Below are 24,315 nucleotides of genomic sequence, written 5' to 3' on the forward strand. Positions count from 1 at the left end.
TTACAGGAATTTCCACCTGATAAGAAAGCCACCCCTGTGTTACAGAAGGGTCAACTTGCAAAAGTTGGTCCGAATGTTTCTACCTTGGTTCTAGAAACTTAATTCCCAACAGAAACTGTAACCTAACACTGAAAAGACAATGGAACATTAAAGAAAATGATATAAAGAGAAAATAGATCTCCCACAATCCCACTGCCCTAACACAATCATATTTACACTTTTATTCCCAAGAGTTTTTTTACAGTTACATCTTTTACAGTAATGCTCATGGTTATAGATTCCACTTAGTATTTTGCATTTTGAATTAAGCATTCATAAACATAAGCCAGCATTTCTGAAATCTTCATAATGATCACACAAATGCTAATCAAAGACATAATATACTTTCTTTGGGAATCAATTCAACTGTTCATAACAACATGTTTACAAGAAAATACTGCCTGAGCATCAACTTCGGGTTCCAAGAGTAGCAAATCTCCCTCCTGCGATCCTAGCATCCCATCCTACACTCCCCAATTTTCTGACCCCTTGGGAGATGAGGAGTACGGTGTCTTGGTCCACTTTAGGCTCTACAACAAAATACCATAGACTGAGCAGCTTAAACAACAGGGATTTATCTCTCACAGTTCTATAGGTTGGAAGTCCAAGATCAAGGTGCTTACAGTATAGTGGGGAAATACAAACAATTAACATGAGATATAATAAGTGAGGAACTTAAATAGTATGTTAGTAAGCACCAAATACCATGGGGGAAAAAGCAGACCATGTTCAGGGTGGCCAAGAAGGTGGAAAGGACTATTTACAACTTCACATGGGGTGGGCAGAATAAGTCTCCTTGAGAAAGTGAGGAGCCTTGAAGAAGATGAGGGTGTTAACCACATGGCTATTTAGGGGATATGTGTTCCGGGAAGGGGAAACAGTCAGTGCAAAGACTGTAGGTAGGGGTATGCTTAGAGTGTTTGAGGAACAGTGAGGAAGGAGGCCAGAGTGGCTTGGGCAGTGTGTGAGGCTGAGGAGTAGCAAAGATGAGGTCAGAGAGGCGCAAATCACACAAGGCATTGTAAGGATGTTGACTTCGCAGGGTTCTGAGCTGAAGAGTGACATGATCAAACTTAGTTCTAGCTGAGACCGGTTTGGCTCAGTGGATAGAGCGTCGGCCTGCGGACTGAGGGGTCCCGGTTTCGATTCCGGTCAAGGGCATGTACCTGGGTTGCGGGCATATCCCCAGTGGGAGATGTGCAGGAGGCAGCTGATTGATCTCTCTCATCGATGTGTCTGACTCTCTATCTCTCTCCCTTCCTCTCTGTAAAAAATCAATAAAATATATTAAAAAAATAAATAAATAAAAAACTTAGTTCTAAAAGGATCGTGCTGCCGAACCGGTTTGGCTCAGTGGATAGAGCATCGGCCTGAGGACGGAAGGGTCCCAGGTTCGATTCCGGTCAAGGGCATGTATCTTGGTTGCGGGCACATCCCCACTGGGGGGTGTGCAGGAGGCAGCTGATTGATCTCTCTCATCGATGTTTCTGACTCTCTATCCCTCTCCCTTCTTCACTGTAAAAACTCAATAAAATATATTTTTAAAAAAATCTTAAAAGGATCGTGCTGGCTATAGTGTGGAGAATAAACTGCAGCCGTGGGCAAACTATGGCCCGCGGGCCGGATCCGGCCCGTTTGAAATGAATAAAACTATTGAAAAAAAAGACCGTACCCTTTTATGTAATGATGTTTACTTTGAATTTATATTAGTTCACACAAACACTCCATCCATGCTTTTGTTCCGGCCCTCCGGTCCAGTTTAAGAACCTATTGTGGGCCTTGAGTCAAAAAGTTTGCCCACCCCTGAACTAGAGGAACCTAAGTGGAAGCAAGGAGACCAGCTCAGAGGCCACTGCTGTCATCCAGCAGAGAAATATTTGTAGTTTGGGCCAGAGTGGGGCCCGTGGTAAGCAGGGGTTGGATTCTAGATCTAGTCTGAAGATAGAGCAGGAAGATAGAGCAGGATTATCTGGAGGATTGGATATATAGGGTCTGAAAGAAAGAGAGTGGTTAGGGATGTGTGCAAGGTTTCAGCCTCTTAAGGTGTGGTTAACCGTCACAGAGCAGTGGTTGAAAGAAACAAGCCTGGAAGATGAGAGACCAGTGACAAGGCTCCTGCATAATCGAGACACGAGATGATGATCGAGTGAACAAGGCTGGTGGTAGTGGGGATGTAGAGAAACTGATAGATTTTAAAGGTTGGAGTAAAATTTTAAAGGTCACAGTAAAAAAATTAAAGTTTCACAAAAATTTCGTGGCAGTTCCTCAATATCCATTCTGTCATTTGTTAATGTGTAGAATTTTTTGCTGAAGACATGGGTGTCCTGCTAATGGTTACATTTTCCAGGTTCTCTTGCAGCTAGGTGTGGCATATGACCAAGTTCCAGCCAATCAGATGTGAATGGAAATGATATTTGCAATGCCCAATTCGTGCCCTTCAAAGACATTTCTCCTTTCCACTGGCTTTTAATAGCAGAGGCTAGAGCAGCCACCTTGGACCATGAAAAATGTAAATGCACACTGATGAGGGAAAAGCAACAAATCCAACCTCACACCAACCTGCGACTGCCTACCCAGACTTGTTTATAAGATAGAAAGACACTTCTATTTTTTTGAGCCTCAGTATTTGGTGTTCACGTTGTTACAGTTGCCTAACCTTGAGCCTAACCAACACAAGTTCTTTTAGCTGTTCCAAGCACAAAGCTCTAATACCAAATGTTATCAATTCCATGAATCCAGGACAGTATTTGACAGGAAAGGATTTCATTCCATCCTGCCTCTGCTTGTTTGTTCTTAAATATGTGAACAGTATCTGAGCTCCAGTGGCCCGAGTGCCTGCAGAAGAGCTCAAATCTAGAGAAAACTGCTGGTTATGGACCCAATGTTTACTTAATAATCCATTGCTTCTCTTTCTATCAGAGGCCCAATCCAACATCACATCAGAAGCAGGTCTTGGGAAGACATATTATGTTATCTGGCTTTAGGGCAGAATACAGCATCATTCACAAACTTCTAATTCTCCGCACAACCCAGCCATCATCTCCTGATTGATCAGTGAGCCAAGTGTGTGATCACAGAGCCCCCCATCAAAAGGAGGCAAGATCAAGTTCTAAGCTGGCACTGAACAAAAACATATACTTTAATCAAAGGCAAATCCTAGCTGTGTGGGAGTCTAATAAATCACCACCGGATCTAAAAGGGAGTGAGCTGAAGCCAGTGCAGCCTCAGACGGGCAGCCAGTGCTGCAGGGCTGGCCACCAAGCCTTTACGGGTTCAGGGATCTAAACACATCAAGTCCATGTGGGAAGGTGGTCACCTGCGGTGCTTTGCAGTTCCTGGGGGTCCCATTGCATGAAATGTGCTAGTCCTTAATCAAAGGGACTTGACTAAGCACCCTTTACATTCCTTTTTTTCCAAGACTTTTAAGATCAAGAGATTGAAAAATGACAAGGGAGAGTCCATGGAATTTTATCGGGAAAATCATTGTTGGCGTGTGGGTCCAAAGGAAAGGCTGATGCACTCTGGGAAGTCACACACCCCTTCAGTGAAACACCCTGAAGTTTGGGAAGATTTGGGGCAAGTAGGTGCATTTCCTCCAATGGGCTGTCTATCATCATTTCTCTGGGCAATGAGAGCATTAGGCCAACGGTAAAAGTGGCAGTCAGGTCAATGAAGTTCAGAGAGCAGGGGTCATCAGCTGATTGGGTCACTTAAAGAGCAAATATTTACTGAGCATCTCAAGTCAGAGAGAGAGAGGCGGGTGACAGGATAGGGACTCTGTCCCTAAGGTGCTCAGCCATAACAGGTGCTCACGCCAAAACGAAATCGACACAGAGTGGTAAGACGAACAGGAGGCGACTCGCATCCAATCCGGGGAGTGGGAAATCGAACAGCCCTGCCCAAAAGAGGCTGTAGGTGAACTGGGGGGCAGAAACCGTTTGAGAGTCCACTTCCTACATTAATAGAATAGGGATGATACCTGCCGATGAAGATATCCCTATAAAAAGGGGTTGGTAGTTGCCTGTTTAACGTAAGTAAAATATGGCTGATATCCTGTAATATGTAATCAAAGACCTACTCTGTTGCTACAATCTCAATGAATAGAAGAGGTCATTACATAAATTTTAGGAGAAAGGCAAAATATTAATAAAAAATGAAACAGAAGTAGATGTACTGGTGAATTTGAATCAGTTAGAGAATCTAGACTCTGGGAGGGAACTTGGAATCATCTAGCTCCAATTCTGTTGTCATAAAGAATATGCTGAGCCCGGCCTGTGTGACTCAGAGCTTGAGCTTCAACCTATGAACCAGGAGGTCATGGTTGGATTTCTGGTCAGAGCACATGCCTGGTTGCAGGCTCCAGCCCCAGTAGAGGGTGTGCAAGAGGCAGCTGATCAATGATTCTCTCTCATCATTGATTTTCTATCTCTCTCTCCCTCTCCCTTCCTCTCTGAAATCAATAAAAATATATTTTAAAAAAAGAATATGCTGAAAAAAAGAATATTAGATCACATGGCGAGGACATGACAAAGCTGCGACAGACTCTGTCATTGCACAAGGGCAGCCAGGTGTGGCCTGCTCACTGGCCCTTCCTGCTCAGAGAACCCCACCTCCTGACAACCCTCTGCCCTCAGGCTTCAAATGAAAGGCCTCTCCTGATCTGTCAAAATGAACATATTCCAAAACCATAGTGTTAGTTTTTATGCCCATGCCCTTGCTAGATGCTTCAGGAGCGACCTCCTGCTGGACACAAACGCATGAAACCAGTTCCTGCCCTGGAGGAGTTCATAGTTGTTGTTTTTTTTAAGATACATTTTATCGACTTTTTACAGAGAGGAAGGAAAGGGATACAGAGTTAGAAACATCGATGAGAGAGAAACATCAATCAGCTGCCCCCTGCACACCTCCTACTGGGGATGTGCCCGCAACCAAGGTACATGCCCTTGACCAGAATCGAACCTGGAACCTTTCAGTCCGCAGGCCGACGCTCTATCCACTGAGCCAAACCGGTTAGGGCAGGAGTTCATAGTTTTGCAGAAAAAAATGTTCTCAATGGTAAACACAGGTGCTCTGTTAATTGACAGACAGTGCGAAGCTTTAAGCCTTCCTCAGAGACTCTGAGTGTCGGAGGTAAGCAGGACAGCAAGAAAGTGGCATTCCAGTGGGATGAAGGCGATTCACAGCAGCTACCAGGCAGTGCTGCTGCTCCATTGCTGTCCCTCTCTCCCCAAGGGTGAATGGAAACCCCAATGGACTCTCCTGGCACCACCCTAGACTCCCTCCTCATTCCAGACTGGCCACTGCCTTCCAGCATCCATCCCTTCTCCCTCTGATGACAGAACACAATTTTACTGTGGGGAGACCACATCCCCTTTATTCTAAATCCATTAGTGTGGGTGGCCCTACCTTGAATTCTATCTTTAACTCCAGGGGTGGGCCCTGACTGGCTTAAGTTATGGTGATTGGTTTGGGAATGGGAAGGGGATCCAATAAGAGTCAATGAGACAGAAGGATTATTTTTCTGAGGCTTCAGAGTAAATGTCTTTTCCATAGGAGCTACTAGAAGAGAGTGTCTATCCCTGGATGGTGTGAAATAGGAGATGCAGGACTATGGCAGCATCGAGGTGAAAGACTGCACTGAATGGGACCTGAAGATGAAGGTGACATTGCATTGGCAGAGCAAAATAGCAGAGAAAACCTTCATCCTTAGGGAATGCCATCTGGACTGCTGGATCAAGCCTTGCCTGCAACCCTCCCTCTAGATATTTTTAGTTAAAAGGCACATTTTGCTTGAGTACGTTAATTTATTTTCTAACACTGGCTACCAAAGTAACTCAAATTCACAAAACATCTTAAATACTCCCAAGTAGGAATATTTAAAGGATATAATATAATATAATATAATATATAGACTTAGAAAGAAAGACTTTTTCTTATCTTCTATTATTTCTGCAGGGAACAATCACAAGACTTAGCATCTACACAATTGTCCCTATTTCTGAACAACACGTTTTCCACACTTGAATTACACAATCCTGAGAAAAAGAAATTATTACAATTTTTATTTTGCAGTAATTACTTATCAAGGGCTTCACATAATTTAAAGTATATCAAATTCAGCCATTCATTTGATTGTCACAATAACTAAATGAGGTAGAAATGGTGAATCTGTCATAATATCCCTTCTAAGCCAGAGAAAATTGAACCTTAGAGAAATTTAATTTGAGAAGGTGTGGGGTGACAGGCGTCAAAATCCAGGCCTCTTGCTTCCTGGGTTTTAATACTCTTCCGTCTTCCTCAGCTCAGTCCTCTGAACCAGTGGCACTAAACTCTATCCCCAGAAACAAACGTGTGTGCTTTAAGCACCACATTAGCAGTGGCCTGAACTTGACCAAAGTACCAGAGATCCAGATCTGGACTCCTGTGGCACAGCTGCCAGAACTAACTAGCCGGTGACCTTGGGCACGTTCCCTTTGTCTTATTTTCTCATCTGTAAAAAGGAGAGGCTTGAGTTAAGATGTCTGATTCCTCTTCAAGGTCTAAAGTGTCTATAACTCTAGACTTTCCCTGGTTCACGTTAATTTTTATCTCAGAATAATAACCTCAGTTGACATTTCATCTCACAGGGTGCCAGGTACTATGCAAAGAACGCTACCTCCATTTTCTCTTTAAATCTCACCACACGGAGACAACTGTCTCTCTTTTACAGATAAGGAAACTTGGACTCGCAACTGCCCTAGATCATGAGAATTAATTATTCTGTATCGAGGGGAGATCTGACACCAGGTCAGACTGGCCACAAAGACCTTAACCCGGCCTATAGTGTTCTCACAGAAGAAACTGGGCTCCCTGCGTTACTGGTCACCTCTTTCTAAGCAGAAGAGGGATGGGGGTGGGGAGGGGTGGGGGAGCCAAACCGAGATAAATCAAGCCCCTGCAGGGCAAAAATGTTAAGTCGCTGGAAGGGCGCCAGGGAGGATCCGTCCCAGGCCCAGGAGGCGGGGCGCCGCCGCAGGATCTCCGCTAGAGCCATCCTACCTTGCAGGACCGTTACCTTGTTGAGATGCGGGTTCCTGGTGACATCGTATCCTCGCTTCTTCAGGGGCACAGGGCGCACCGGGCCGGGCTTGGAGTGGCTGCAGCGGGCGGGTTCCGAGGGCGCCCAACGCGGGACGGCGCCGCCGGCCCGACTGGACAGGAGAGCCAGCCTGGGGCCCGTGCTCAGCGCGGTGCCCATGGTCCTTGAGCAGACCTGGCACCGGGGAGAAACCAAGGTCAGGGGCGCCTTCCGGCCAGGCAGGCCCGCGCGCGCTGAGGGCGCTGTGCCTGGGGCCCGGACACGTCCTCGGGAGCAGGGCCGGGGTCCCGGAGGCTGAGAGGCGCCGGCCCCGCCCCTCCTCGGCGGCCACCTGCGCGCGCTCTCCGGTTGCGGTGCGCAGGCCTCGCCAGCCGCAGGGCAAAGCGAAAGCAAGCCCAGGAAGCAGATCTGTGCGGGTGACGGCCGCGTCACCCCTGCCCTCGTTCCCGGGAAGAAGCGATCGCGCGGCGAGGAGTCCCCGAACCTGCGACCGCGCTCGCCTGGGTCCCCTCCGTCCCCAGCCCACCTGAGCCGCGTCCTGCGCCTGGAGCCGGTGTCTCCGCGGCCCCCGCCGCGCGGCAGGCTGGGCGAGGCGCTGCGGGCCCTTGTTTTTCTCCTGCCAATGGCTGGACCGCGCGGAGCCTGGTGGCTCAAGAGCGCCAGGTGGTGCGTTCCAGAAAGAGTGGTCCCCGAGACCTTGTTCGCAGTGCGGGGGCTCCCCTGGGAACGCGCGCGGAGCTCCTCATAACCCCCTGCGGGTGCCTTCCCAGAGATCAAATGAAGCGCAGAACACCGCCCTCCTGGCCCTCTCCATCTTAACAAGCTGACCGCCTGGAGGGGGTTAGCATGTAGGGGTCCACATACCCTCTGAAGCTCCCACTACTGGGGGAAGGGCCTGGCTCCGCGATTCGGAATAGAAAGCCTCAGACATCCGGTGCTCAGTGTTGCATCGTGCCATCCAGTACCATGGCCATTAACCACACGTGGCTCTAGGAATTGAAATGGAATGAAGTGAAAAGTCCAGTTCCCCAGTCACATTAGCCACGTTTCACATGTTGAAGAGCCACTTGCACATGGCAGCTATGGGGTTGGACGGCACAGGGACGAACATTCCACCTTTGCCGGAAGTTCTGTTGGGCAACACTGCTTGATACAGGGTCCACAGCTACCAAGAGGGCATCTGGGGACCCCGCGGAGCCTGCCAGGGGCTGTTGGGGCCATCCAGGGACCTTGTGTCCATCTAGTCCTGAATTTAATTTTACACGTTGTCCGCTCAGTAGCCAGAAGATTCATTTTAAAGCAAACATTTCATTGTGTGGGGGATAAAATCCACTCTTTTGGGTGCTTACAGGTTAACCCATAGCCTGGCTCCTGCCAACTTTTCAGATTTATTTCACTCCACTCTCCCTCTCACTGAGTTTTAGCTGCCCTTCTTCCATCCCATGTTTCCACCCCACTCAGGCCCCTCCCACCCCAGGGCCTTTGCACCTGCTATTGCCTCTACTTGGAATGCTCATACTCTCAGGTCTCCACTAAGTTGTCAGCTCAAAGGCCTTTTCTTTGCTTTATCCAATGTTGGCCTCCACTAGAAACTAAAGAGTTTTTCCCTTCAAAGAACTTAGCACAGCCAGTATTAACTCATTTTTCTAATTGTTTACTGTCTGTCTCTCCCTAGAATGTGAACTTCATGAGGCAAGGCTCTTTGCCTGTAAGCCCTCTATCCTCCTTGCCTAGCTAGCTCAGTGCTTGATACATAGTCGCACAATAGAGGGCGAATGAAGGGAAGTGGCAGCCACTTTCATAGGGGTTGTGAACCCTCAAACTGACGACCAGACAGATGGCATCATTCTCTACTGACTCCCCTTCGGAGCTCCCCAAGCAGGCAGCCTTCAGAATGTGCGCTCCGGCCTGTTCTAAGTGCAAAGCGGATATCACAGTGCTCAGGGATCCCCTCCTGTCCCTCAGGAGTGACCGTCTCCTTCAGGCTCTCCCCTTTCCAGTCCAATCTCCAATGTGCAGCTCTAGTGATCTATATCAAGCAGTGCTTTCTGACACAGAATCAAAATTACCTGGTTGGGGGGGTGGTGGTGTGGGGCTAAACACAGATTTCTAGGCTTATCCATGAAGATTCTAATTCAATAGGGTTTGAATATCTGAAGCCAGGCTTACTCTTGGACTGTATATTTACATAAGCCCATAAGTGATTTTTTTTTCTTCTTAAACCAGTTTGAGTCAACTTGAATATAACTGTGTGTGTGTGTGTGTGTGTGTGTGTTCTGTCTTCGGTACCTTTGGTAATTGTCAAGAACTATTTGTTGAACGAGTCTGCCTTTGTTCGACACAGTGACCTCCATCTCACCTGGAGGACACTTAATAGGTAACCTAAGCCATTTAAAATTCAGCTAGAAACCAGGATGTGAACAACACAATCTCCCAAACCAGCCAAGATAATTTTTATACAGTCTGTTCACTAAAACACATACAGTTTACGTATGAACAATTTGCATGTCCCCACCCGTGGCTTATATTCTCTTAACCAAGACATAATTCTAACTACATGTTTTTCTTTTGCGCGTTTGATCTTTGGCCATAGCAGAGGAAAGGTGCGAAAGGCAGGTTCAGGTGCAGCTGCAGAAGGCAGGAGCAAGGGGAGGTGACTGCTCTTCCACAGAGCTGTCCAGGGACTCAGGCTCTGACTCCAGGCTGTTGTTCTCTCCACAGAAGCACTAAAAGCCTGTCGGCATCCCAGCCAATGGGAAAAGGGAAAGAGGAAGGGGAGGGCAAATAATTATTTAGGGAAGCGATGTGGAAGTAGCACACGGTATTACTTCTGCTCAAGTTCTGTTGGTGAAAACTAAATCACATGGTCACATTAAGCTACAAGGGAGCCGGGAAACTATTGTCTCCAGAGGGAAAGGCATGCATGCACTCTGCTAAAGCTCAGTGGGTAGCCTCCTACCAAAAGGTAGAAGAGAATGGTTCCTGGGGAACTGCACGTCCAGATATAATGCTCATTTTATATGAAAGTGCTTGGCATGGAGTGGATGCTCAGAAACAGTTGGCCATTATTATTGGCATGTATGGTTTATCTCTGGTTTCATGGCAACTTCCTTACTTTTAGAACAGATCGTAGGACCACAGAGGCCAGGTTCAGAGCCATGAAAATGTTCCAGAAATTTTTCTAACTCCAGACAACTTTAACGTCCTTAGCTGTCAGCCCTATGGTCTGGTCCAGCACTGTGTTGAATTAAAAAGTCTCCATTGTTCATCTTGGCCCCTTTTTCTTCACATCCCACTCACTGACTTCTGCCATAGGCGTAGTGTTGCTTCTTGGGGTGGCTGGAAAGGAATCCCATTCCTATCCTCTCTGGCCAGAGCTTCCATATTCCCAGCTCATAGAGCACCTTTGCCTTTCAATTCTGACTACAGAGATTTGCATATCTACCTGTTGCCCTACTAGGTGGAGTTCCTTGAGGACTGGAATCCCTATTTACATGTCAATGCATCTCCAGTACCTGGGACAGTGCCTGGAACCAAGAATGCACTCAATTCGTTGAAATAAATAAAACGGATATGAATCAAATTTGAATATAACCTTCCAAGGAGTGGACTTGATTGAAACCAAATGTTGTACATTGTTAAAACAGTATCAAGTAGCTTCAAGTTAGAGTTTTAATGCTGGCTATTTTTAAACAAGACTATTTGTTTTCTGTAAGCATATTTTAATGACCCTACATATGGGTTAAAAACAATGGAGGTGCATTAACAATTCATTATATTTTGGTTAATCCTATTGCTTCACAAATGCATAACATTCTACACAAGATGTATTTTTATGATTGTCCTCAAAGAACTCTTTAATTCATGTCGCTACTACTAATATCTGGAGATACTTCAACTCTATGGTTTGTCTACCAAAGGAGAGTGGCGGGGAGCATTTATTTCCTCCTTGTCCACATGCTCACCACTCCGATGACATGCCCTGCACTCTGGCCTTGGCTCAAGCTGTTTCCTCTGCTGCAGCACCTGCCAGTCGCAGCCCTGTCCTTCCCTCCTAACTCCACTCATCCTCCTGCAAGTCTTTCCAGATCCCCAGCCTGCAGCAGCTTGCCCCCCACCCACACGCTCCCCAGAGGCTGTGGTTTGTACTTCTCCTGTTGCACTTTCACAGTCTGTCTCTCTGTGAGTGATTTATTGTTGTGCCGGCTTTCTCTGAGCCTCAAAGGGGTTCTTGGAGGTTAAAACAACAGCTTTGGATTCAGACAGCCCTGACTTCACCAATGATGAGCTTGTGTGACCTTGGACATTTTATGTGACCTCTTAAAGCTCCCTCATCTTCATGGATAAAACTGGGATTTCCATTTACTTCCCACATGGGTTCTTGGTGGATTAATGTATTTATTTGTGCTTTTTAAAAGTGCATTCGAATGCACTTGCCACATGCCAGGCACTATTCTAGGGGGTTATAGATATTAACTCACTTAATCTCATAACATTTTTATGAAATGCTGAGCTGGTTAGTAAGCTATTTCTCTCAGCTCCAGATATACCTTCCAATTCTCTGGTTTATGGCTGGAGCTTGGACTCTGCAAACTAGTTCTTCCCAAGCAGATTTCCTGTTAATTTCTGCCAATAGGGGGCACTAGAGGGAGATTGAAGGCTGGAGAGGGAAAATTCTCTCCTTTCTATTGGCTTGCTATTATTTCCTTTCAGCATTCCCAGGACCCAGCCACAGCCCTTTGCCCACCATCAGCCTCTGGTCCCAGCTTCCTACATTCCAGAACCAGCCTCACCAGGCCCAGAAAACTTAGCAATGGGTCTCTTCCTCCATGTGTCCAGCTTCTGATGGTCCCAGCCTCTTCCCTTTGTTCCTCCAGCCTGAGAGATGGTAGCTGCTTCCTACGCCACTACCCGAGGTTGCCTCAGCACTCCCTTCTTGTTCAGCCCCCTAGCACCTACTGAGCCAGTTCTTCCTATTACATTCTTTTTGTTGAAATATACCTAATGTGGTCTAGTTTTCTTTTTTCTTTCTAATATATTTTATTGATTTTTTACAGAGAGGAAGGGAGAGGGATAGAGAGTTAGAAACATCGATGAGAGAGAAACATTGATCAGCTGCCTCCAGCACACCCCTACTGGGGATGTGCCCGAAACCAATGTACATGCCCTTGACCGGAATCGAACCTGGGACCCTTGAGTTTGCAGACTGATGCTCTATCCACTGAGCCAAACCGGTCAGGGCTGGCCTGGTTTTCTTGACTGGATCCCGCCTGATAGGTTGGTACTATTATTATCCCCATTTTGCAGATAAGGAATCAAAACGTGGAGAAGTCAAATAACTCATCTGAAGTGGGCTGGGACTTCAAGCCGCCCCAGAGGCCTTACCCCTGGGAAGGGCTAAGCCAGGGCTGGTGCAGCGTGAGCACCAAACACTCAGTGTTATCTGATCTGCCATCGTCATCCTCATTGTGACTCGCAGCCTTGCATCCTACCTGGCCCCGAGCACAGGGCTGTGTGCAGTAAGTGCCATGAACTGAATTTGATTCTCCCGACGAAGGAAGGACACGGTGGCACAGAGGGGCCTGAGTTAGAAAAGGATGTGCAGGAGCCAGTGGGGCCACAGAGCCTTTGCATCGGTCCCTCTGACCGCCTCCCTTTGGAGTGGTTTCCAGGGTAACAGATTTTCTTTCTCGTCTTATCCCTCTTCCCACTTCTCTGCCATCCACCCCCGTCCCATTAAGTGGGAATAAACTGTTCTCTGGAGTTCTGAAAATGCCACAAAGAGAAATGAAACAGAAATTGTGTTGGGTAGCAAAAAACAAACAAACATGTTTCTCATTTTATTACTGCATGGCTTTCTATTTCTCTATTCTTCTGTTGCACTGCCATAATTTTTTCATACCCAATTCGAACAACAAAAGCATATCTTTGAAGTAACCACATTTCTCATAGAGGTGGCCACCACACTCAGTTATCCCTGAGTTTGTGTACTGCTGTCACACAAACACTTTGAAATTTGTTTATACGCTCACTCAGACCTCTACTCGTGTAATTGTTGTACCAAACATAATTGCTTCCAGAAATAAGGATACAACCTATTGCATTACTTTCTCATCAGACTTCCTGCCTGATTCTCATTTAGTTCTGCACTAATCCTCCGCAGGCCCGCGTCCCTTCCTGGCCTGGCCTACGGGCCAGCCCTTATTTTCATGGCGAGCTTAGGCACAATAATGTATAATCCATTTCATACATCCCCCGCTTCCGCCCTGCAACAGGAATTCCAAGAGGAAAATGCCCGTGATCAGAGTGACCGGAGAGAGAACGAATAACCGGCGCTTCTTGTATATGTTGTAGGCCTCTGGATTTCCCAGAGATTGTTTTTTTTTTTTTAATCTATTTTCTGCCCCTCGTGTAGCACTCTATTCAAGCACTCAGTCCTCCAGCAGCCACCAGGCCATCCTCCCCATCTCTGCTCCTGGCCCCTCAGCCTCCTCCTTCTTCACAGAAAAGTTAGACAAAAAGGCAACTGTTAGAAAAAGGCAAGATGCGGAAACAGAAATCCGTGGCAGCAGCTGCTGAGCTGAGCAGCTGATAAGGGGGAACAAATTTGTGCCCTGCGTATTTGTTTGGAGGTCAGGGCGGTGGCCCAGCGGGGAAGGAGAGGGCTCTTTGTCCACAGTGTGACCTGCCCATCTGGCCCATTCAGCTTCCTGCCCCCATGCCCTGACCCTGCCTCTCCAGCTCCTTCCCTTCCTGGGCTCCGAGGTTGTTCAGCTGTAATGAGCATATCCTCCCGCTTCCTCATCGATTTTGCAACAGTCCCGACACGCCTCCATAATGGGAAAAAAGAAAAAAACAACAACTGGTTTTCCCCATTGACAGTCTTATTTCTCCGTGGGGTAAAAATCATCAGCTTTCTGGAGGAATCCTGAGGCTCTCAGGAGAGCTTGGGTTATCTTTCATTCCCGTGTTGTAAAGGTCTGTTTTCCATATGCAGAATTGGTGAGATTGGCAGGTATTCCCGGTGAACCTGGGTGCTCTTCAGCTCCTTCTCACTTCAATTGGGGTTTCTCCCCTTTCTTACAAGATTTAACCACTGGACTCCTCCCTTCAGCTCAGATTCAGCCTCAAATGCCCTGCCCTGTTCACCCACCTCCACCCAAAGAGATGTAATTTGTTTCCTTTGTGAATTCACAGGTTAAAACTTCAGCTTGTACCCTTTTTTTTATTGCACTGGTGTTATCCGTGTCGTCAGGCAGCCCACAGAGCAAGCATTCACTGGGCTGTGAAACCCAGGGGTTTCCTCCCTCCAGTCCTACCAATGCTCCCTGCAGGCTACCTGTTATCAGGACTATTCTCGCTTCTCTGAGCAGGGGGATTTAGTTCTGCTTCGTTTGAATTTGGAGCTTGGTTTCAAATCCAAAAGACTGGCTCACAAAGGGTAGAAGTGGAGCTTGAACAAGCGGCATCTAGGTGATATGGACGGGAGGGACACCTTTTTTCGTTTCATCAGAATTAGCTGCACATCTTTCTATTTTTTCACAGGCTCAACCCTGAGGTTGCAAAGCAGGTTTTGAGACTTGAGCTCCATCAGCATGCTTTTTAACACTTTAATTCTCACAATAAAAGAAGGGATAGACACCAACATCGCCATTTCAGGTTGTCATCTTCAATTTTTGCTATTATCCATCTCAAGTTCTTTGTATAGCAGCTAAGAGCGTTTTCTTTGGAGTCAGCTACAGATACCTGGGTTTGAATCCCTCCTTTGTCACTCACTAGCAGTGTGGTCCCGAGGGATCCACTTGATCCTTCCCAACCTCAGTTTTCTTATCTATAAAATGAGGATTGATACCAATAGTACTCAAAATAATTGCTGAATAAATATTGGTTAAATCGCACTTAGCTGGATTTTCAAAGATTCAGCTTTCAAAGGTTCAATGTGAAATATTGGTATGACTCCAAGGTGGCTAATGGTGGAGGCTGAATGTTCAATGAGTTTTGGTCAGGTATTAATTATCATAGAACACACACACACACACACACACACACACACACACACAGTGTGAATCTTTTAGACACTGTTCCAGATTCTATTAAAACAGGAGTTACGTGAATGTCCCCGGGGTGTCCCCCGCCCATCTCATGTTGCAGTAAGAACACCACTGGTCTTTAGTTTCCTAGCTCTTCCGTCTTCCACTTAGCAAATGCCAGGACCTCAGCTCACCCCAACTTTGTGCATATCTAGGAGTCCGCCCAGCAGAGAGGCCGGTTTTATCATCTGAGCTCCGCCCGTGGCTCCTCTGCGCCCTCCTGCTCAGTGGGGCTGTGGCCACCCATCCCCAGCCCTAGTACTGCTGAAACTCTGCTCAGATCCCTAGTGGCTGCTTTCTCAGCCACTTGAAGCTCTTGGCTATTTCTACTATCTCTGTATTTCTGTGGTTCTCACTTTTTCTCTCCTTTTGGAGACTCTAGAGTCCAGCTCTCCTGGAGGTGGCAGAGGAAGGTAGAGATAAAGGTCTAGGACTCCTCTCGACATGGTTCTCTCAGGCTTACGCCCCCTTGGAAGAGGGCAGGTCCCCAGGAGAATGGCCTGGGCCTGTAAGGATTCTGCCCTCCTCAGAGCAAACATGTTCCTGGGGGGAAATGGGGCCGAAGCGGATTCCAGGACAACCTCACACTGTTCCCTGAATCTCTGCTTCCTCCTGTCCCATCTTCTAATTCTAGCCCGTCCTGCAAACATCCATTGTCTGACATGGTTTTTCTGGAGGAGAAACATTTTTCCTTGAACTTCATAGGCCCACCAGGCTTAACAGACATACCTATCCGTCAGTGGTAATTAGGCTCAAGTGTCTCTTCCTGAGCCTCCAAGGCCACATGCAAATCAGCTATGAGCCCAGACAGCGATGGAAATGTCCAGAGCATCCTGTGATATTGAAAGCATTTGTCTGTGTAGAGCAGGGGTGGGCAAACCTTTTGACTCGAGGGCCACAATGGGTTCTTAAACTGGACCGGAGGGCCGGAACAAAAGCATGGATGGAGTGTTTGTGTGAACTAATATAAATTCAAAGTAAACATCATTACATAAAAGGGTACGGTCTTTTTTTTTTTTTTTTAGTTTTATTCATTTCAAACGGGCTGGATCCGGCCCGCGGGCCGTAGTTTGCCCACGGCTGGTGTAGAGGGTACCTAGGACCTCCAGTGGAAGCTGTGTAATTCAACAGACATGTGTCCAAATCTGAGCTCTTACTCAGTCGAGATGCCCTGACACAGACCTTCAAAAACCTTTGCTCGAACAAGATGCATGCGATGGAAATGACAGGAGGATCGAAGTTTCTGACAAATCTGGAGAAGTATTGCAGATGGGTTAGGAACTTTCTAAAACTCCCGATAAATCCAGAGCACATGAAATTACATAGTTCTAGTGTTAGATGGGACCTTAGAAATGATCTAGCTTTATAATAAATCAGTGATGATGCTCAGAATGGAAACTCTGCTCCCTGAAGACGCTCAGTATCCCTACAGAGGTGGGATGTATAATAATATGAAGGAAACTCTCTGCTTTGAGGAAGAAAACCAAACCATTCCTTATGATTAAATAATAATGATCACAACTGGCTGCCTTATTGCCCCCCCCCCCTTATTTTCTAGTGTTTCTTGAGCCTCATGCTGCAGAAAGACATTTTCTCCTTTATAAGAAGGAAGTGAGAGACTGCGCTAATGGACAACCCACATGCTGAGCACTGGAGCTGGCTCGCACTGCGGGAAAGTTCATGGCAATCAGCAGGCTTGAAGTTAGGGATTTTTGATCTAATCAAAAGCCCTGACCAGCTCTTACCAAGCCAAGAAGATGAACCTCTTAGAGAGAATAAGAAGTGATTGATAGTAGATGAGACTAGTAGAGAAGCTCTCAAGTTGGAACAGTGTGTTTGCATTTCTAAAATCTTGCTTACTGTCCTATATTTTGTATGGCAAGATATCGAATGGATTTTTCTTATGTTTTCAGGATTTCAGCTAAAGCCCCAAGGACAACAGGTGGTACCCACATTCTATAAAGAAACCAAGGAGCCATCAGATGTGGCCGCCAATGCTGTAAGAAGTGGCCAAACAAATCCTCCAACTCTCACCCCCTTTAGCAGAAAACTAGAGCCCAGGTCCCTTTTTTTTTGGTTATTGTTGGTAGACATAGAGAGAAGCCTGCAAGGGACCACACCTGGAGATGAACACCATTGGGAGAGAGTGTCTTAGTCTCCGGCAAGATGCTTAGGGAGCTGCCCGTCTCAGTGGAGCCACCAGGGTAGAGCATCATGAGGCAGCTCATGAGAGGCCTGACCCATGGCCCTGGGAAGTGGGAAACTCTGCAGCCAGAGGCTGACTGGGGGAGTCAGTGATGGTGGGAGAGGAGAGAGATCAGATGTAGGGTGAGGATGGCCTCCTATTTTTCACACCAGTCATGATGAGTGGACATTCTTGACAGCTAAGGAAATACCACAAAAAGTAGCTGAGCCTGAGCCATGACACCCATGAGGATGGCCAGTTTAGGGAAGGGACTGTACCAAAAAGGGGCTGTGGGGCTTGCCGTTCCAGTCAGGGAGCTCTTCACCCAAGTCAGGCCCCCTTAAGGGCCTCCAAGAACACCTGCTCTTGATGAAGAGGTAGTTGTCTACTTCAACTATTAAATTTTTTTGAGATTACAGACCATTTTTAACCTAAATACCTTTCAATTCTCTCATGCCTTTTAACTGTAATTTTGTTCATTTCAGCTCATGTTCTCATCTTGTTGCAATCTTTGTAATGCTGACTGTTACCCAAGTGTTCGCTCTTACTCACAGTTTTGCATCATGCACACATTCCATACACTGGCATTCTGGGACTGCATTAACAGGAACTGTGGGACAGGCCAGAGCTCTGTGGTGAGCCTGGGGAAACCACTGAGCTAGCATTCAGTCAGAAGCTCTCATTTAGTTACTTTTGCAGCACTGGACTTTTTTAGAGAAAGAAAACATCAACGAAGTCAGAAAATATCAGTCGATAAGAAAAAATTATATGGTAAGGCTGGACTCAATAATATCCTGTCAGATTCTACCTGATAAGTACAGGTCCGCAAAGTGAGGGTCCCTGGACAGTTCAAAGGCTTTCATATATTTCAAGGTTAAAAACAAAACAAAGCAAAACAAGTGGATTAATTCATTTTCATTAAGAAGTAAAAACCCAAAACAATCCAATTAATCCTTAGTTAACTGGAAAAATCAGTTGTCTAGTTACCACTATCCTCTGATTTTTGATATAATTAACCTAATTCTTTCTTTTTCTCTCTAAATGATGGCTGCAGATAAAATGGGAAAGGGGTGGGAGGGCTCAGAGAATTTAGTAAGAGGGAGAACTGACCAGAGAAGCAAATAACACACAAAGTGCAGAAAGGAAGCAATTCTGGATCACAGTTATCTAGCAGGTAGCTCATGAGCCAAATATCATCCCTCTGATGGAAAGCTTTAGCCAAAACAAAGGATGCTGCCTAATTAGATGACACACCTGAACTAAAAACCAGAGTTCTGTAACCACCTGAGTCTCCCATCGTGTAGAGGGGTCACCCTAGCAGGCTCGGATCAATTTTAACCCCTAGGAAGAAAGTGAATGTTATTATCTAATTTGGGGGTGTTTAGGCTTAATTTCATTAATACTACAACATGACACCAGGGCATTAAAAAGAATTATTTAGTACTAGAGTCCTGGTGCATGAAATTCATGCACAGCTAGGGTCCCTAGGCCTGGCTGGCAATCAGAGCCAATCAGGGTCTTCTGGCTGCCGGCCAGGGCCTTCCTTTGTTCCACATCGCCCCCTGGTGGTCAGTGCACATCATAGCAAGCGATCAAACTCCTGGTCTCCTGGTAGAACTTTTGAGGGGACAATTTGCATATTAGGTTTTTATATACATAGATAGAAAATACAGGTTTGGATTAAGCTTTCCTATGTGTATGTCTCACACTTGAATCTCATTCAGTAATCCATGCCAGGCATGGATCCTCTTGACTCACTATTGTTATTAGTGAAACACTGCAGATATATGAAAAGTCTGGGTGCCTCTGCCCTGACAGTGTCTGGGATCCTGTACCAAGCAGCCTTTCCAGACAGTCTCAGTTCCTTGGGGAGCCTAATGTAGATGTGCAATGGAGCCTGTCTGACTCATAGGGCCCTGGTGAGTCCCAACAGGCCAAACCACCCCAACACCAAAATTGGTAAAGCAAAAAAGATGAGCATGAAATGACTCCTAACTCTAAGTCCTTTGGTTGCCACAAGGGAACCAAGGGCAGGTTTTCCATGCTTAAAAATTGTAGACAACAGTGATCCTCTATAAGAGATTAAAACAGTTACTTGGGTTTTAGGATAGTCTGAGCTTAGGAAGAAAAACCAAAACCAAAACCAAATCTTAACACTGGATATATTTAATCCACGTTTATTGATCAATGGGATTACAGCTTGTTTACTTTTTGGAGCAAATATAAACATTAGGGCTTGTGACAGTGTTTAAAAGCTAACAAATGGTGTGTGGCCCTAGCTGGTTTGGCTCAGTGGATAGGGCGTTGGTCTGCAGACTGAAGGGTCCCAGGTTCGTTTCCAGTCAAGGGCCTATGCCTGGGTTGTGGCGCGATCCCCAATGTGGGGTGCGTAGGAGGCAGCTGATTAATGATTCTCCTCATCATTGATGTTTCTATCTCTCTCCCCCTCTCCCTCTCTGAAATCAATACAAATATATTTAAAAAACACACTCACAAAACAAATGGTGTGTGTGTGTGTGTGTGGTATGTATATAAAAAATAGCATATAAACAAGGTCTATAGATATATATTTTTTCTTTCTTTCTTCTGTTTTATTGCTGGTGTAGCTTTTATTATTAACAGCCCAAAGTAGTAGATGCCTTAGAAATAGGCATGAGATACGGAATAGGAAATACACTACTTTACTGGCTTTGGCATTGACAATCTCCTAATGATCTTTCAAGATGTCTGCAATTTAGATTCATCAAGAAAGGGTGTGTTGAAAAATGTGTCTCACGGAGTGTGTTCTCTGAGGCAGGAACACCATGCGTTGAGGCAGCCCCTCCTACTCAGTCACCCGTTGTCCTTCCTGCTTTGGTTACGTGGTTACCTCCTCCTGGGGCACCTTTGCTCACCGATGTCTAAATCATAGATGCTCTCCAGCGCCTACTTCATATGCCACCCTACCCTCCAAGCTTTGCCGAGTACATCTTTCCTCTCAGAACTCCCCCTCTCCCCCAAGGTCTTGGTCTGTGCTTCAAGTGCATGATTTCCCAAGTCTTGATGCTCCAAGACCTCTTCTCCCGTCCATAAATTCCATGTTTTGGAGAAGGTGTGTCTCCCAAGTAAACAGTATTTATTAAGAAAAAGTTCATCTATTCAACAAGTGCCTTTTGCTTGAACAGTTATTGTGTAACTATCAATAATGTCATTTGAATTTAGTATTATGAATTTCATAATTACACGAGTCACTCTTATGGTTGTGGCACTAATTATAATAATGAGGGAAGAGTTAGGTCAGCAGCTAGTGGCCTAACTCCAGCTGTTGGGCTATCCTTGTGTCCAGGCTCTGGACATGTTCTATTGGAACTGAAACCACCAAATATGTCCCTGTCAAAATTCCAATGATGTCATCGACAGGTGATCAAAGCTACTGATGAGCATGAGGTAAGCAGTGTTGTTAACACAGAGTTAATATTGTTTCAGCCTGAAGAAACCTGACCTTTTTATTTTCCCTGGTATGATAAACTTTCCATTTCTGCAAAGCTTTAATGTTGAAAATTAAACTTTCTAAAACCCCTAAGGTTCTGGGGAAGCGAAAGTGAGAATGAGGAGCCTCTATTCTATGCCTCTTTGACTCTTTTACTAAACTTCAGCTGTATTCAACACCATTGTGACCTCAAAGGTTCTGGTTTCAAAAAAGCAGTGATCATGGATGATTGTCTACAATGTAAAATATTAGCTATTAAAGGGAAAGTTTCAGAATTAACATAGTGTCCTGCCTTTCCAAATATATACTTGGTTGAGCTTGGAAGTTACGTTTCTTATAGCCAGTCTCATAGAAACAACCTTAAAAGAGGGAATTATGAGTTATAATTGCAGTCCTACTGTGTGCGAGGCACTGATTAAGACACTTCACATTGGCCTGGCTGGTGTGGCTCAGTGGTTGAGCGTTGATCCAGGAACCAAGAGGTCACCCACCAGTTCGAGTCCATTCCGGTCAGGGTGTCCAGGAGGCAACCAATCGATAATTCTTTTCTCTTATCAATGTTTCTATCTCTATCCCTCTCCCTTCCTCTCACTCTCTAAGAATCAATAAAGGGAAACAAATTTTTAAAAAGACACTTCACATTTGTTGTCTCTATTTCACCAACATTTCTGAACGGTGGGTTTTATCTTCTCCATGTAATGCATGTAGATTTATATTTCCATTCACTTAATTTTTTCCTCTTTAAGTCTGGTGTCCTTCCTCTGTGCAGACTTGCCGTTGACACTGCTTATTCAAAGTCTAAAGTTATTACAGTAGAAATGAAAAGAGAATCAGAAGAATATGGTGCTTGTCTATAAAGCCTGAATAATAAACTTGAAAGGACACTTTCAAAGTCAATTTTGACCACAACAGAAAGATACAAATTCTTGGGCTAGAAGAAAGCCATAAAGACAAAGAGTTCCTAATTTCATCTTTTTATAAAAGAGTGGGCTGTTTCTAGTTTACCCTTATTTCTAGAGTACAGCCCCGTGGGCACCAACCGAGGAGCTGGAATATCTACTAGTGTCTCTTCTCTTTAAACAAAAGCTCTAGTTTTTGTCTTTCAAGTAGGGCAAGCTCATCTCGGCTCCTCAGCCCCCACCAGCTGCTTTCTGTTCGAGGCCAATTAAGACTTGGCAAATGCCTCAAGGACCACTTCTCTACACTTTTCTTCCCTCAAGATTCTTGGCCCCTCAAGTCCTGTATGACTTAGTGTCTTAGTCAGATAGGACTTCTATTGCAACTATACCACAGACTGGGTGGCTTAAACAATATTTATTTCTTACGCTACTGGAGGCTGGAAGTCCAAGAGTAGGGTGCCCGCAGGGCTGGGTTCTTGGTGAGGGCCCTCTTCCTGCTTCACAGATGGCTGTCTTCCCACTGGAACCTCTCCTGGCAGAGAGAGAAGGAGCAAGCTCTCTTGTATCTCTTCTTATAATGGCACTCTGTTCTCATGACCTCCCAGAAGCCCCAGCTCCAAATGCCATCACATTGGGAATTCGGGTTCAACATATGAATTTGATGGGCGGGGGGTCACAAATGTTCAGTCCATAGTACTTGGTAACTTTAAACTCTAATTTTTAAAAATATGTCTTGTCCTAGCCAGTTTGGCTCAGTGGATAGAGCATCAGCCTATAGACTGAAGGGTCCCAAGTTTGATTTCAGTCAAGGGCATGTACATCAGTTGCAGGCTCCATCCTCAGGCCTGGTCTGGGCGTATGTGGGAGGCAATCAATCGATGTGTCTCTCTCTCATTGATGTTTCTCTTTCTCTCTGTTTCTTTCCCTCCCTTCCACTCTCTGAAAAATCAATGGAAAAATATCCTCAGGTTAGGATTAACAAAAGTAAATAAATAAATAAATAAATAAGTAAATATTTCTTTATTGATTTTAGAGAAAGGAAGGGAGAGGGCTAGAGAGATAGAAACATTAATGAGAGAGAAACATCATGTGCAACCCAGGCATGTGCCCTGACCAGGAATCAAAATGGTGACCTCTTGGTTCATGGGTCGATGCTCAACCACTGAGCCACATGGCCCAGGCTTAAACTCTAATTTTTTAATGCTATTTCCATAAGACTCTCAACGCTTGGCTCAGCTGCTGCTTTCTGCTGAGCTTTCTCACACCTCAGTGCTTGTGAATGAGGAAATGTCCCAAAGAAGAGGCAGTGTGCAGCAGGACTGTGGCACGGGCACAGTTTTCACGGCCCTCAGTGCTCCTGGGTGAGCAGCAGAATGTTTGCCCTTGTGCTACCATCAATGTGGCACCAGCTGCTGGCAGGCCGGAGGGACTAGGGACAGAGTAACAAATGGAAACCAAGGACCAATTACCCCATGTTTGCCCCACCCATACTTTAAGGCCTCATGTCTCCTTCAACCCACAAGAGACAAGAGCAGAGCAGGTAGAAAAACTGCACTGAATAGGATTCAGTTCTTATCATCAAGACAGAACTTGGGAACTCCAGATAGAACTTAAGTTCAGCCGTATATATATATCACATCTGCATTTGTGGTCCATGAAAGTCACATCTGCTAATGGAATCATACCCTAAATATGTTCTGTGGCTTGCTTAACAATATATAAATATGTAAAATTTCCCCAGATAAAATGTATAGACTTACTTTTTCCTTTTAATATTTGCATAATATTCCTTAGTAAGGTTGGATGTGAATGATCCCTCCATTCTACCACTAATGGGTGTCTAGGAGATTTTTCATTGTTTCTATTATAAACTACATTATCATGTTCTCATGCTTTTACTGATGAATTGTTGGGGAGCACTTGAGACTTGGTTGGAAAGTTTGTAAGGAGGACATTCTGAGAAAAGGGAAGTGTGCCAAAGGTCGCCCACCCTGTTCCAACTTAGGGGAGTGCCGAAGGTGGCGCCCCTAATTATTTCTTGACCTTTCCAAACAAGTCTCTGCATGTGCAGACCCCCAGGTGTTTACTGGAATCCTTATGCTTAATCTTTGGGTGTCCTTGTTTAAAAGACGCTGCAGACACATGTGTCCTCCCAAGATTATGTACCCTACTGATTGTATTTAAAAGATAAACTTTATCTCAAACTGCTATTACAATAAAAGCCTAATGAGGCAGGCAATCAAGGCTGCCTGGTTCCTTTAGCCAGGCTGTCCCTTAGCCCTCTCTTTTACAGTAAATGTTGTGTTGGAGTAATCCATTCATCCATTGCTTAGGGTCTGCTGGTCAGCCCCAGCAATGAATGACAAAAATTCTGGGAGTAAATGTGCCAATTTAAAATATATCCACACTTAACATTTTAACAGATGCTACCCAATTACTTTCCCCAAACTTAAAGCAATTTATGTTCTCATCAATGGTATACAAAAATGCCCTCTTCCCATGCTCACAAAACATTGATGCTATCAGTCTCACTATTTTTGTTGATCAAATGGGAA

The 24,315-nt window shown here is 45.5% G+C and overlaps 1 protein-coding gene across 4 annotated transcripts in view; it reads right to left on the reverse strand.

Annotated features, from left to right (window-relative positions):
• ME3 (malic enzyme 3) overlaps window positions 1-8,108 on the reverse strand; it is a 178,949-nt gene extending 170,841 nt beyond the window's left edge. The window contains exons 1-2 of one of the 4 annotated variants that reach the window (XM_081098450.1): window positions 7,982-8,108; window positions 7,094-7,291 (exon numbers count right to left, since the gene is read on the reverse strand). In XM_081098450.1, coding sequence (XP_080954576.1) covers window positions 7,094-7,276 — 183 coding nt within the window. In that variant the 5' untranslated portion in view covers window positions 7,277-7,291; window positions 7,982-8,108. Of the gene's footprint in view, window positions 1-7,077; window positions 7,492-7,643 lie in introns of those variants that run through there. The other 3 variants (XM_081098449.1, XM_081098452.1, XM_081098451.1) reach the window with 3 other exon arrangements.
• Window positions 8,109-24,315: the final 16,207 nt, after the last annotated feature.

Source organism: Myotis nattereri (genome assembly GCF_964212035.1).
Source record: "Myotis nattereri genome assembly, chromosome: 9".
In the NCBI taxonomy this organism is placed as follows: Eukaryota; Metazoa; Chordata; class Mammalia; order Chiroptera; family Vespertilionidae; genus Myotis; species Myotis nattereri.